Source organism: Ciconia boyciana, chromosome 6, assembly GCF_034638445.1.
Source record: "Ciconia boyciana chromosome 6, ASM3463844v1, whole genome shotgun sequence".
Classification (NCBI taxonomy): Eukaryota; Metazoa; Chordata; class Aves; order Ciconiiformes; family Ciconiidae; genus Ciconia; species Ciconia boyciana.
Window position 1 is genome coordinate 33,627,728 of NC_132939.1, and position 14,326 is coordinate 33,642,053.

The 14,326-nt window shown below is 39.7% G+C and overlaps 1 protein-coding gene across 2 annotated transcripts in view; it reads left to right on the forward strand.

Moving 5' to 3' along the window:
• DCAF5 (DDB1 and CUL4 associated factor 5) overlaps positions 1 to 14,326 on the forward strand; it is a 76,315-nt gene that overhangs the window by 40,982 nt on the left and 21,007 nt on the right. For both annotated transcript variants that reach the window (XM_072866102.1, XM_072866104.1), the window contains exon 6: positions 565 to 778. In XM_072866102.1, coding sequence (XP_072722203.1) covers positions 565 to 778 — 214 coding nt within the window. The remainder of the gene's footprint in view (positions 1 to 564; positions 779 to 14,326) is intronic.

Consider the following 14,326-nt stretch of genomic DNA (forward strand, 5'->3'; position numbering starts at 1 on the left):
CAGCTGGAACTGATTGTACTGAAGATACTGAAGATCTAGAATTCAAATATCTGCTGATGCCCTGTAGAAATGTAAATAGAAGCAGAAGTGAGATAATGGTCAGAGTATCTACAATTGGAGAAAATGCCAGAGCAGAGGAAAAAAAAAAAGTTTGGGCTGGCTGGATTCAGGCACCAGCTGAACAAAAAGACCTGAGTGCTAGTAGGGTCAGTCTCAAATGCAGACATCCCAGAAATACAAGAACAGCCTTTTTAAGGCTAAAGCTACTCTGTGAGACTTTGCTCCTGTGCAGAAAATATATATGTTATTAACAAAGCTACTCTCAGTCTTTAACTTTACTCTTCTGAAGACTTTATAGTCTTAGTATTTTGATAGTTTGTCATTCAGGTTATGAATCAAGTTTGTTCAGGAATTGATGCTTTGAAGCAGAAACTAAATAAGATTATAGTTTACTGGGCTCGTTTGTTTGAAATAACTCAGTAAGGTTAAGGACTGACTTCCATCTTTAAGTAGTTCAGTTCATATGCACAGCCCATCTCACTTGTTCCCTCTGTCTTTTCCCAGTTCGCTGCTCCGCTATGGTGGAAACCTCTCCCTTCAGAGTGCCATGAGTGTCCGATTCAACAGCAATGGAACCCAGCTGCTGGCGCTGCGTCGGCGCCTTCCCCCGGTCCTCTATGACATCCACTGCCGGCTGCCTGTCTTCCAGTTTGACAACCAAGGGTACTTCAACTCATGTACTATGAAGAGCTGCTGTTTTGCAGGTGATCGTGATCAGGTAATAAGCAGGCTATGCTGTCCTGAGTCTCCAGAGTTTCCATGAGTGTTTGAAAACACCTCTGTAAGGTTGGGTTTTTTTTTTCTGATTCAGGAGATAAAACAGGAGGCAGGACACGTGTAGGCTTACCTCAGAACTGTTTTGCAATGTAGGCTCTGAAAGAAGAAAAACATATACCAAAGCATGTGATAAATTTTACCTCTTGTTTGATGTGATCTAATACTTACTTGGAAGGTGATATTCACAAGAAAAATATTTGCAGAGGCTTTTAAAGTCCAATTAATATAAGATCCATGAGTAGACAATATTATCTACATATAATAAGGAAGCATCTTCCTTTCATTTCAATATTGCTACTGAGTGCAGTAGAGGCAATCCCACAAAACATAAATATTGTGGATTTATAGAGTTATTGATTCTTAATTCAAATTATAATGTTTGTCCTTTAATACGATACTACTGGATCAGATTATAGGTCTTTATAGTTCAGTGTTCTGTAAGTGGTGATGGTGGGTGGTTAGGAAGGAATAGTCGCTGAGGCAGGACTCTGTCCCTACTACTAATCACAAACAGATAGGTCACACATAAAGTGACTAACAGCAGTTTGTATGATTCTAGAGCTGGATGTTGTCTTTGGACAGCTGTATTTAATAACCGCTAACACTGTTTAAGGACAAAAAATGTATTTTCAAGCCATGATAGTATAGAACTAAGATCTGAAAATTTCTTTGCTGTCATCAATAAAATTCCTGCAGTCAGAATTTCGTCATTAATTCTATTGCTGCTGCTGCAGGAGGCAGAGTTGAGCTTCTTTCAGATTGCAAGTAGGAAATACATTTACATCCCTGAACTTGAGCAGTGTTTCTGAGTTTTACGTAGTTTTTGGCAGAAGGAGTGTGAAAATGCAATAATGAAACCATCGTAAAAAAAAGAGTGGTTTACTATACATGTGTTTGCCCATTCTTTATTGTTTAAAAAGAAAACTGCTGATGATTTTTGGTCCATTATTTAGACAGCCTAAAGATGACACTCTTTTTCTCCTCTCGAAGTCAGAGTAGACCTGTGTACACTCTGACATATAGTTCAGTTTCTCATCGGTTACTGAAGATCTAGATAAAAGCCTCAGTGTCTGTTGTTGTGCTTTCTAAGCCATTTTCTTATGGGTGTGGTGTTTATTTTAATGGGAAGAATATGGCTGTTCTGTATCAAGTTGATGTGGTACTTCAGAACCCTGCATTTTTAAAAAATTTGATATTCTTTTGGCTTGACGGACTTTCTGTTCAGATAAGTAGCAGCACATAATGCTACTAACCAGTTGGAAGTCAGAGCAAAAGGCATTTATATTCCCTTATAAATGCTATAGGAAGCTAATAGGGAAGATGAAGTTTAATATGGAATATTAGAGAGATGTGGAACTTGATATTTAGATACCTGCTTCTACCTATCCTCTAACTGGAAGGAAAAAAGATAATGAAGTCGCAGAAAATGCCAACATGTGGTCCAGCTGTGTATGTCTGAAACTGTCCAGTAATGCTCAAATTCACCTGTCTAAGACTGTCAACACTATGGATAGTCCTTAGGGACTGCCTTTTACAGAGAACCCCGTTCCAATTCCACGTGAATCTAGGAAAGAAGGTTAGAGTTGGAACCTACTGTAAGATACACAAGATGAATAAAACAAATTTACAATGTTTTTTGAGTTTTGCCTGTCTATGCAACTAAAGTGCTTTTGCTTTTTGGTGAGTTTTGTGAGTATGAAATAATGTATACAAGACTCCCCCTGAAAATGAGAATTCACAAAAAAAAGAAATAAATCTGTTTCCAATTTAATCTGATTCCAACCCCCTCTCCCATTTAATATTGCTGTCCTTTGCCTTAATAAAGAATGTCTTTCATTAGAGATCCATGCAAAGTGAGCTTCATAGCATTCTTTGCTTGTATTTCTTTGTAGGATCAAAACTTCATGTGGGCTTAGGCTCATTTGAAGGGATCTAAGGATAAGAAAGTTGTGTTCAAATTATGCGTGGCACTTGTGGTAGGAAGGCTTCAGAAATTTTCTCTCATTGCACCTCTGATTTTCTGTCTTCGATTTTTCTTTTTATCTTTATTAAACTGATGACTCAATCTTTTTTTTTTCTTTTAAGCTGTCTTAAATAGTTAGGTTTTAATACTTCATACAGATCCTAGTAGTTTAAAAATGCTTCTCTCCTGTGTTCAAATACTATTATGTGTTGTCTGCACAGTTAGTTCATCTGATGAAGTTGCATTTTGATTCTATATTTTAACCCTAACAAGAAAGGGATATCCTTAACTCATGAGTGCTTAGAATGCAGTTGCATTGGGAAAAAAGTGAACTGCTGAAAGGGGGAGGCCTTTCTTATCCAGCAGAGGTGATGCAAGACCTTTCGCTGATTCAACTTCCTAACCTGGCAGAAGCATTTACTACTTTTTCTGGGTTAATGACTTATATTGACACTCAGAGAGCTCTGGCAAGCATTTGAATGACAATATAAGGAAGGGATCAGGGAGTGGTTGAGAGATGGAGAGATGGCCTTTCATCGTTGTGAGACTCAGCTCCTCACAGAACTACAGCCTTTGCTAATCTTTCTATGAAGTTTGTACATGGAAAATGGTTTACTCACAGGAAGTTTTCCTGTAAATCATGACCATCAGGGTTTAAAAACCCACAACTGTTAGTATCTTAGTACTTGCCTTTGGAAGTTTGCTGTAACACAGTGGTGAAAATCTACAGGGAAGGTAAATAACACCATGTTCCATATGGAGCTGTTGGATTCTAGTATGGCAAAAATTAACAGATTCCGAGCTATGCACACAAAACTTAGGAGTTCTCTTAGAGATCACCCTTGTATTTTAAGAAATTAAATATTTAAGTTCCCATAATGATCAGATGTGTTATTCTTACTTTGACAAGGTACGTGTGTTAAATTAATACAATTTCTTTGCACAAATCAAACACAGACTACTAGTTGGGGAACAGTTTGATTGGTTTGTCTGTTGATGGCAGTTAGGCTTTGTACGCTAATCTTTTCTCAGCATTGTCTTTTTAGTGCCCACAGATTGTGACAGGTACTCAACAGGACTTGGATCCAGAACTCCTGACTTCTCACTCTAGAGGGGAGCCTGCTACCAGCAGGTGTGCAGTGATCTGCATACCGGCTTGTTTTGTTGGACCAGCTGTAATGCAAGTAGATTGAAACCATTTAACAAAGAATGAAATACCGTTTATGCTTTAAGGAACAAAACTCAGAAAGATTCACATGTTAACCCCAATGATTTTTTTTTTAAGTTTAAAAGAACACATTCTGAATTGCTTAGATGGTTTTGAGTTGTTGCAGGTATTTTGGATGTGTGGGTTGTAGCACAAGCTAAGTGACAGGGATCTTGGAGGATGAACAGCTTTGCTTCTTTTTGTGTCCTTGCAAACTGTTGTTTTCCTCCAAAAGTATTATTGCCCTAGTCCTTGTGAACCCAGTTTGAAAATCGGCGAACAGTATATGAAAGCATTTTTCCTAGAAATGCCACAGTCAGACTTTTCTTGTTTCTTACAACTACCAAAGCTTGAGAGGCAATGTTTAGTGGGTGTTTTATTTGTACCAATTTATAATTGCCTTCATTTGCTCCTCTCAGAACTCTGTCTTTTGTCCATGTCATGAGTGTAATGACCTCATTCACAGGACGCCAATTTTCCTTTTCTTTGTGGGAGAGCTCTGATGTTGGTAGATAAACACGTTCAAAATTGTATGCCGTTTGCGTTATCCGGGAGCTCACTTGAGTCATACAGCTGTGGAAGGGAGGAAGGATAAGATAGGCTAGATGGATCAAGCGTGACTCTCAGCTGCCCACTCCCTCTGTTGGCTATAGAGATTTATGTGAGACCATAATATATCCATCCTTCTGGTACAGGCATCCAGGCCCAGAATTTTAAAGGCAGTTCATTTATGCACCTAACTCCCACTGACTTTACCCTAGTGTGCACAAGTGTTTGTTTACATACAAATCATAAAATGTGTGAGAATCTCAAGTTGTGTGAGGGTACTGGGGGAGTTTCCATTCTTCTTGTCAGCATTAGAATTTGGGAAATGTTGTTTAAATACTAAGGATTTTTAGTTGCTAGACTGGTATGGAAAGTATCTTCTTGGATCTGAGGATACAGGAAGTATTGAAGGGCTTCAGGTACCCAAATGCATTTTTAAGTGTAGGAGCCTCAGAGGCCATGGTAATGGGCAGCAGCAAAAAAAGACCCTCCAAAAAAAAAAAACAACCCACAAAACACAAACCCCCCTCCAAACTAAAATAGACCAAAAGCTTTTCGTGCTCAAGAATTGTTACCTGTGTCACAATGATAAATGCGATCAGCTCATTCCTTTTTTTCACTGTGCAGATAATGTGAGGCTCTCTAATGCTTGTAGCTGTAAAATCAACTGCCTATTGCCCTTTTTAAAAAGGTGGGGGTGGGGAGAAATAACTTATACCCTGTGAATCAAACAAAAAGTGTCTTGACTCTGGCATGCCCTCAGACATTACATCACCACTCAGCCTTTTCTGTTGACATTACACTGGTATAGGAGAGTTTCAGGAATGCACTGCTCACGGTACTGCAGACTGCTCCAGCTCCCTATAAAGTTACAGCCTTCATTATGTTGAAGTCTGCGTGCTAAATAGCCCTGGTTAGGGACAACCCAGTTTTTAGCAGGACAGGATTATTACTTGAATGTAACCCTTCCAAGAACAGGATTAGCTGTATAGGTGCCAGGGGTCTTACATGGTTGTGCATTGCCTTTGTAAAGAAATAGAACTTTTCTCCTGTGTTCTTCTTTGTGTCATCTAACTTAAAGTCCATTTATCTCAGGAAGTAGTACTTATCAATGTCTAGCTTTAAAAACTAAAAAGAAGAAAGCGAATTATTCTTCTAAAGAATATATTGTGAGTTTCCTGTGCTCAGAAGACTTCTTAATGAATAGTAGCTTATTGCAGTCAGCATTTCTTAATATATGAAAAGCACTCAGTGTGCAAATATGTTGCTGTACTTGGATAAAAAGAAAATCAATGTCTTACGCTGTCTTGAATTGGCTTCTTCCAAGAATTACGGATGAGGTTGTATTTTGTTTTTTACTTTATCTAAATGGCAGTTGAAATCCCAGCTATATGCATAACACTACATACATATAAAATACATACATGAGTAATTTATCTGGCTATGAAATTATTTATTTATTTCTTCCCCATTGCTTTTGGCAATTGACATGGGAGGGTCGTACTGAAAATGTCTCTTCAGAGTCAGGGTCTTGACATAAAGGGCTGGGAGTTTTCTTTAACCCTCCTTATTCTGATCACCTCTTCTCCTGTTCCCCGAGGCATCCTGCCAGCCCTGTTTCCTGTCTCCCTTCTCTTCTGCATTCCTGTAAGCCCTTGGGGGAGGTTTTTAGACCGCTGGACAGTAATGCATTAGCCCAAAGGGACACATACTGAAGCTAAATTCTGGTGGAGTGGAACCCTGACTCAGGAGACTTTGAGGTTTGCAGTTCCTCATAGTGCATCACAGGAGATCTGCAGTTTAGTAGCATCCCTTGCACGACTGGGGAGAGGGGAGGGAAGGGAGAGTGAGCAGGAATGCACCGCTAAAAATTACACACAATGGGTGCTGCACTGACACTGTTTCTTGTTGAGCTGTTAAAACTAGGCCTTGTCTAGATACTGAAAAAGCAACTATGGATTCTGGAGGATTTTGACTAATAGAATATTTGATTTAATGTGTATTTGTAAAAGTAAAGTAACAGATGGCTGAAGAAGACAAAAGGGAACAATTGGGGTACATGCAGTTTCAGCCATGTACAGAAGAGTCCCCTTCATATGCTCAGATAAACTTGTTGCTTTCTTTGGAATGTAATAGGAATATTTTCCCTGCCGTAGAAATACACAGTAAGGGTTTCTAAGTTGCTTTTGTTCATGAATAAAATTACTGTTATGGCCTTTCTGCATGGCAAAAAGGCAGCTGTAAAAATGTTGATGGATTGTTCCCGATGATGCTTCTGTAAGCATTTAAAACTGCCCCACACAGAGTTGGCTGCTTATAAGATTAGGGATTTAGGGAGTGGGAATACAGATTTTTGGCTTTGAATTTTATGTACTAGAAGTAGTTTGCGTTTCTCCAGTCTGCTGTGTCACAGTTTTTCTTTTTCCAGTTCATGAGATAGGCATGCTTCTTACTGAGGAACAAAGTTTGTGTTGTAAAAAGCCTTCGGACATACCTGCTTGATTCTCAGGCCGAGACGGAAAACTTTTAAGCTCTTTTTTGTGCCAGTTTCAACCTTCCTGAAAAAGAGTCTTAAACAGTACAGGTTGCAAGCTGTTGTCCTGGCTAGTATGAAAAAATATGACTGTTTTCAAAACAAATGTGTTTCTTAGTACCACAATGCTGTGAGCCCTAGTTATAGATTACTCTCTAAATTTATTAAATATTGCACAAAAGATATGATTTGCACCCCAGAGTTTATTACAGAGCAGAAGATAAAAGAACTTATAGGTATCCTTTCTTGCAGGTAAATTATTTTCTTAGCCATAAGTTTTCCAAAACACATTTCAGAAATAGCTTTCCCAGTTATGTCTCCTCTTACTTTAGGTTTTGTCATTGAGAGACAGTAAGAGGTTAATAGCCTGCACAGGTGACTGCTCTTTACATCTTCCTGACCCTACACCCTGGTTAACAGCTGTGGGGAGAGGAACTTCTTAGTTGGTAACAGTGAGAACTTCTAAAAGGAGAAGACAGCCACTCTGACTGGGGTTGCAGTCTGAGGCTACAAACAAGGCAGTGTGCCATTGAGAGGGGAGGTCCTGTACTTTACTTGGGCTGTACTGGCACCCACCTGACCCCTATAGAAAGAAGCTGGTTGAAATACATAAATTAGAAGAAATATATTGAATGACTGATTACAATTTGTATGGGATTTTACTGTTCTAGCTACTGAACCAGACCACTGCTGTGTCATGAGCGCTGATGTTGGCACAAGGGATATAGGTGGGAAGTGCCTACTGAGGAGGTCAGCAGATGATCATTAGAGCAGCTTTTCAAGCTGTACTCAGTGGGAACTCTATACTAAAAGCCTAGATTCATCAGCATAAAGGTAACAGCCCGACAGAAAGATCAGGAATCACGAAGAGACGGAAATACTTGACCAATTGACTGTTGTTTATTTCTTAATTGTTTAAGGAAAGGAAAGGGGTGCTTTGCTCTGTGGGAGATCCTGTTTTTTTCTTTTATTCCTCCTGTATTGCCCATTTCAAACAAGCTGTATTATCTTGCTGATACCATGTTTGTTTGCTTCCTGTTGCTTTTTGAAAAGGAAAAAGTCTTCTCCATAGATGTGTCCTCACCTTGTTTCCCCTCTGGTCAGTGGGTACTCAACAATAGAATGATGACTTGAAAACAAATCTGTGGGTTTTTCACCTGTGGGGAAATGCAGACTTAACACTAAATTCTGATCAAATGGTAAATTAAGTATCAGTCATTTTTTTAAAGTGGGGAAAATGGCAGGGGAAGTCTCTTTTGTAAGGAAGATGTGTAGAGCAGTCTTGGCATCACGAAAGGCCCAGAAGCAGCTATAAAAAAAATTTTGGTTGTGTTCTGTCAAACATTTTTCATGCAAAATATGTAATCTATAGCAAGACCTGTGTTCGTGGTTGCAATGTTTTATAGATATATATACATACAAGCACGCACACAAATAGGTATGTATATATGAGGTGACCTTTCTTTTTGCTTCTATTTATTTATAGCTTACGTTCTTATCCCCTTTGAAATAGTTCCATGAGAAGCAGATCGTGGTGATATTATTGGGATTTTGTTGGGTTCAAGGATGAGTTCCCATTTGGGTTTCCTGATGTTTAGTAAGGGGGTGTAATTATGGTACTGCTTTGCTCTCAGTGGATACTTACAGGGTGTTTCTCTCCTCTGTGTGGCTGCCTGTTTGTAAAAGAATATTTCTAGGCAGTCCATAACTCTGGAACCCTGAGGTCCTCTATCAAATTTGAAATTGGCCATTAGACTTAAAAGTTCTTGGAGACGGAGAGGTGCCACAAAGAACAAAATAGCATAAGCCCTGTTTCCTTAGGAAACCTTTCCTCCTTTGAAAAATACACAGTTTTATGTCTTTATGTAAATGGTTTCCTTCTCCAAAGTGCTGATTGCTATGAATTTCAATCTCATTTGGACAAATAATCAATGTTTTTCAGACTTCAGTGATGCTTCATGTCAAACTGTGGTTTCCTTGATGCATAATCCCACCACAGAGATGATGTGCAAGGCCGCTCTTCTCATATGCTCAAGAGGAATTAAGACTTCAGCCTAGCAGACTGCCACCAATCCAGATTCTTTATTTGTTGTCATAGGAAAAACAGCAAAAGCCTACACCTCGCCCATGAGTTATATTATGTTACAGGCAATATATGGAGGGACTGTACATCATGCCTCTTAAAGGAGCTGTGCAAAGTACCAGCAGATCTATTTCAAATTCGGATGTCTCTCTACTTCTTCCCAGGCATGTGGATATTGCATTACTTCAAGAAGCTAAGGGACAGCTTGCTAAAAGCCCAAGAAAAATTCTGTCTACTCTGATCTTTTCTGCCCCAAGTTTCATTGGCCCCTCTGAGGAAAGGACAGACATGCTCAAGTGAGTGGGAATTGAGATTTAAGAAGTTTAGTCTCTTTCAGAGCTGACTTGTTAGTGAAGCTGTGAGCAGCAGCATGGAATTTGAGTCTCTCTAACAAGCATTTTCCTGTTAGTAACTTAGCAGCAATCACTTTTCAAATGGTTATCATCTCTGTACCATTACACATGGTCTCATTCATCCATGTATAATTATATGGTGATGGTGCTTTTTGGTTTGTGCTTTTAAGACAAATTCTCCTACATTCTTCTTGTTCTCCCCTACATTAGTAGGGCCATTCAAAAGGCTTGCTGATACTTTTGGAAAAATGATCCATGTCTGCTGGTCCCTTGTCTAGGTCCAAAAGCTTAAAAATATCTCTGATATAGGTCATAAGTAAGAGGAAATTTTATGGAAACGGGAAATGTGGATGTTGGAAACTGTAAAAGAATTTTTGATTTAGGTACAATTTTATTGAAATACTTCATATTCAGTAGCACCTGAGGAAATGTAGCTTGTGGGATTTTGAAAGCTTTCAAACTGGCAGTGGTAAGAACAAAAATAAATTCCCCAGAGTGGTAGTACTCTGCAAAATGCAATGCTAATGCTACTGTTACAAGACTATAGCAGCAGCAGATTAGATCTCCATTTATTTATATCAACTGCTGTAATTTCCTTGGGGAGAGAGAAAATGAGAAGAGTTACAGTGGAATGAGTGGGGAGCACTAGTCCGAAGTAATTCTGCCAGATTCCTGATGATAGTTCATTTTAAGCATTTTATGCGTACTTGAAGCTCAGACTGAATTTGTGTTTTTTCCAGCAGCAGACTCTAACTATGCCTGAGAGTTTTCTTCCTTCTAAGGCAAACTTCTGAATCAGCAGCTTGTAGTCATCTGGAAGCCTTTTCCTGTCATTGTTGCTAACAGCTAGACAGAGAAGCTGATTCTTCCCTTCTAAAAAACCTCCAATATTAATTATTAGCAACTGTTTTTCTGTCTAATCTCATGTTCATGTGAATATTATGAATGTTGATTTCCGAAGTCCTGGTCAGATACAGCAGGAAAAATGCAGACAATGAAACAGGTGGTTTTAATATTGGTCTCTGCCCCCAGACATCTGAGCATTTGAGCTCTTCATGCAGTGTCTGGTCTGATTCAGAATTCAGCACTGCACTGGTTCTTGGGGTTATGTTCTGCTTGGAGTTTGTCTTTTGAGGGGGGAGAGTGCACACTGTCTTAGCCATTTACTTGTCTCTCTGAATGCACATGTTTTTGCCTCTTGCTGGCTAGCCTCTGTGATTTGATTATCTGGGCTTTTGTTCTTAAAGAGAGTGAGTAGAAGGTACTCTGCTAGGAATTACGTTTTACACATCCCCTCAGGACCAAAAATCCTTGGCCACAATTAAAGTGTAGTCTAAGCATATGCAGCATGACATTCTTTCATCTACCCCACCCCAACCTCTTATTTTTCTTTCCTTTCTGTTCCTTCCTTTTAAAAAGTCTACTCCATTCCCTCAGGATTTCAGCCTTATTAACTAAGGCTTGGTGCACTTCATAGCAATTATTTCTTTGAATTTTCTAGTAGTAGGGAGTGACTTTTGCATTTTCTCAGTCCTTATTCTCCAACTTTCAACTAGCGTGGAAAACTATTGGCTTATTGTTATACTAATAATGAATACATCAAAGAAAAATTTTCACAGATGATCATGTAGATGTTCTAGTAACATCCAGCTGTGCTCTCCAGAGGCCTTGGGTTCCCATTGTCTTGTGCAGCGAGTACTAATTGGAATGGAGTTTCTTTTTCAAATGTCATGGAAGAGGCGTGTTTCTGGCTTTAGCAGCTTGGGTGTCTGCTCTTGAAGCTTCAGCTGGCACATCTTTCTTGCAATAGCTGCAGTCATGAAGTGGTGCTTCTGGCAGTCTCTTGGTCTCTGTCTGAAAAGCCACGTTCTACTTCTCAGAACCCTATCACCTGGTGTTACAGAAAAGGACAAAAGGAATGCATTTGGGGATTCAGTTCTATATTGTGAGAACAGCAGGAAAACATGTACCCCAGAGGTATCCTAACAGCAAAAGAGAGTGGAAAACAATGTTGGCTGCTACCATGGCGGCAGTGGAATGGCAGAGATACCAAATAGTTGGATATTTTGTGGAATGTGATCTATTTCTGATAATTATTGGTAGAGCTAACTATTGAAATAAACTTTAAATTTATATAAAAATTTTGCAACTTGCAGCCCTTTGCTTACAACATCAAACTTGTGTAGAAGACTTTATCAATTAATGCTTTCGACACTTACTGATGGCTGTGTCAGTTGCAAGATTAAACCTGTAAGCACTTCTTCAGAACAGCTCAGATCCTGAGCTGAGCTTTGTTCTGTGACTAGACATGAATTGCAATGCAGATGCTTTATTCATTCCTACTTACTTCCTCTTAATTCACTCCAGAATACTTTGGCCAAGTGTATTTGATTAGTGCAAATGTCATTAGGCTAGAAAATAGTAATGAAGTGAAGGACTTCATGGTGCTTTTAGGTAGGTAGGAACTATCTCAGTTGGAGATAGTTGGATTGAATATCTCCGCCATTGGAGATATTCAGAAGCCATCTGGACATGGTCCTGGGCAGTTGGCTCTAGGTGACCCTGCTTGAGCAGGGTGGTTGGACCAGATGACCTTCAGAGGTCCCTTCCAGCCTCAGCCATTCTATGATTCTGTGAACTACTTTTTAAGATACTTTGCCAATTTCTTTCTTTAAATTCCCCAAACTGTGACCACCTGAATTTATGCAAGTCCATGTGCTGAACTGCAACTTATGCCTCTGTCTATGTGGTCTAAGTTTGTCTTCCCATTGGAGTTTTCAGGAAGCTGTGATGTGTGATGGAGTGTAAAGGTTTCAGATGGGCATTTTCCTGACACTGCCCGCCTCTCCCCCACTCCCTCCTTCCCACCCCCCAACCCAAAATCAACCCCAGTCCACCAAGACAATTATTTTGCTTTTTACTTTGGTAATCTTTGAAAAAATTGAATCAGAAGAGAGCTCTGGAGGTCATCTGACTTAAGCTGCTTCTCAGAGCAGAGCATCTGCAAAGTCAGATCAGGTTGCTCAGGGAGTTGTCCAGGTAAATTTTGGATTTGCAAGGGTGGGGATTCCACTTTCTGGGGCCCTGTTGCAGTGTTTGTTATGCTCCTCCTGAACATGCTGTTCCTTCGTGCTCAGCTGGAATTTCCCTTGCTGTGACTTGTGATGGTTGCTTCCTGAGTGTCCACTGCATGCCTCTGAGAAGAGTCTGTCCCTGACTGCTCTGTATTCCTTCAGACAGTGAGAGACTGTTGAGGTCCACTCTGTTCCTTCACTTTCTCTTCTTCTGGCTTAAATAAGGCCTGTTCCCTTAGCTTTTCCTCGCAGGTCATGTGCCTTCAGCCCCAGTGGCCCTCCTCCACTCTCTGTCTGCTTCATTAGTGTCACTCTTGTATCGGGGGACCCAAACTGGACACAATACTCAAGCTGTGGCCTCAAAAGTGCTAGGTAAGAGGAATAATCACTTGTCTTGACCTCCTGGTTACACTCTTGGTAGTGCAGTCAAATTGCTGTTAGTCCAGATCACTGCAAGGGCACTCTAAATTTTGCTGTCTTCAAAGCAAGACACAGTATAGTCAGATCAGTGGTCTTTGCAGGTAGTATGTTCTTGTTTAGTGGGCAATGATGTGCCAAATTTCCTAGACAATTGGCCATTGAGTCTTACAGGATACACAGTATGTTCCTCTGCAAATCAGTTTGGAAGCTGATTTGAAGAGTCTCACAGACACTTCATTCCTTGCAAGTACATAACGTGGTTTTTTTCTGTGTTGTGTGCCTGATGCAAGGATATCTGAAATCTGTCACTTTGGGGCCGGTCATTGTTGGTAGGTTTGTTTATGATGTAAAGTGCTAAATGACTCTCATATTAAGGAGTTGGTAGAGCTTGTTTGGTTTAAAGAAAAAAAAAAAGGGCGTTATGGTGATAAATTCAAGATACTGAGCTTTCTAGCTGTTTTAGAAGTCTCAATTTTTCCCTGTATGTCCTAGGCAAACCAGTTGCTGCTTCAACCACACAATTTGGTAATAAATGCTAACAATTGGCAACATCTTTATAACTTTAAACAATACACTTTTTTCCATGTAACATTTCATGTGTAACAAAACATATTAGAGGTGCTTGTTTTCTGATTGCTGGGAGGTTGCCTATATGAGCCCTAATCTGTATAGTTTTGGCACAGTGGCTCAGCCTGCTGTGGGCTAACATTTATGAGCAGTAAAGTGAAAGGGAAGCACATATTCCTGGTACTGTCAGGTCAGTTTGGCAGAGGTAACCTGCCTAAGTGTTTGAACATGTTGGCTTGTAGAACTAACTTTCTGGCTTGGAAAGGATGGGTCTATGAGTGATGCAGAACTAGTGTGCACAAGTTTTTAAAGGAACTTTTGTTTGATCAGTGCTTCTTATCTGTCAGAAAATGAGCAGAATTGCATTCATAAGTGCTTACTCACATCCTACATCCTTAAAAACAAGAGAAAAAAGAATGGTTGGATTGTGATAGTAGGAAACCAGAGAAGGGATTTTAGTGGTTGGTTATTGTGTTTTTGTGGCTGGAAACATCCAAACAGTGCATGAATGTAATTAGCATTGCAAACAAAACATATGCAAACTTATAGGAGTTTTCTCCATGTTAGTGTATATTTTTTGTTTATTTGCTTCTCAGTCCTGTGTTATCCCAGGACTTGTCTTCTCACTGCTTGATGTTACTTTGCCTGATGAGTTTATGTATCCCTGGAGAATGAAAGACAGAAACCAGTTATATTTGAGCCAAACAGGAGACAAATTTGTCTCCTATCAAAGGTTAGAAAAG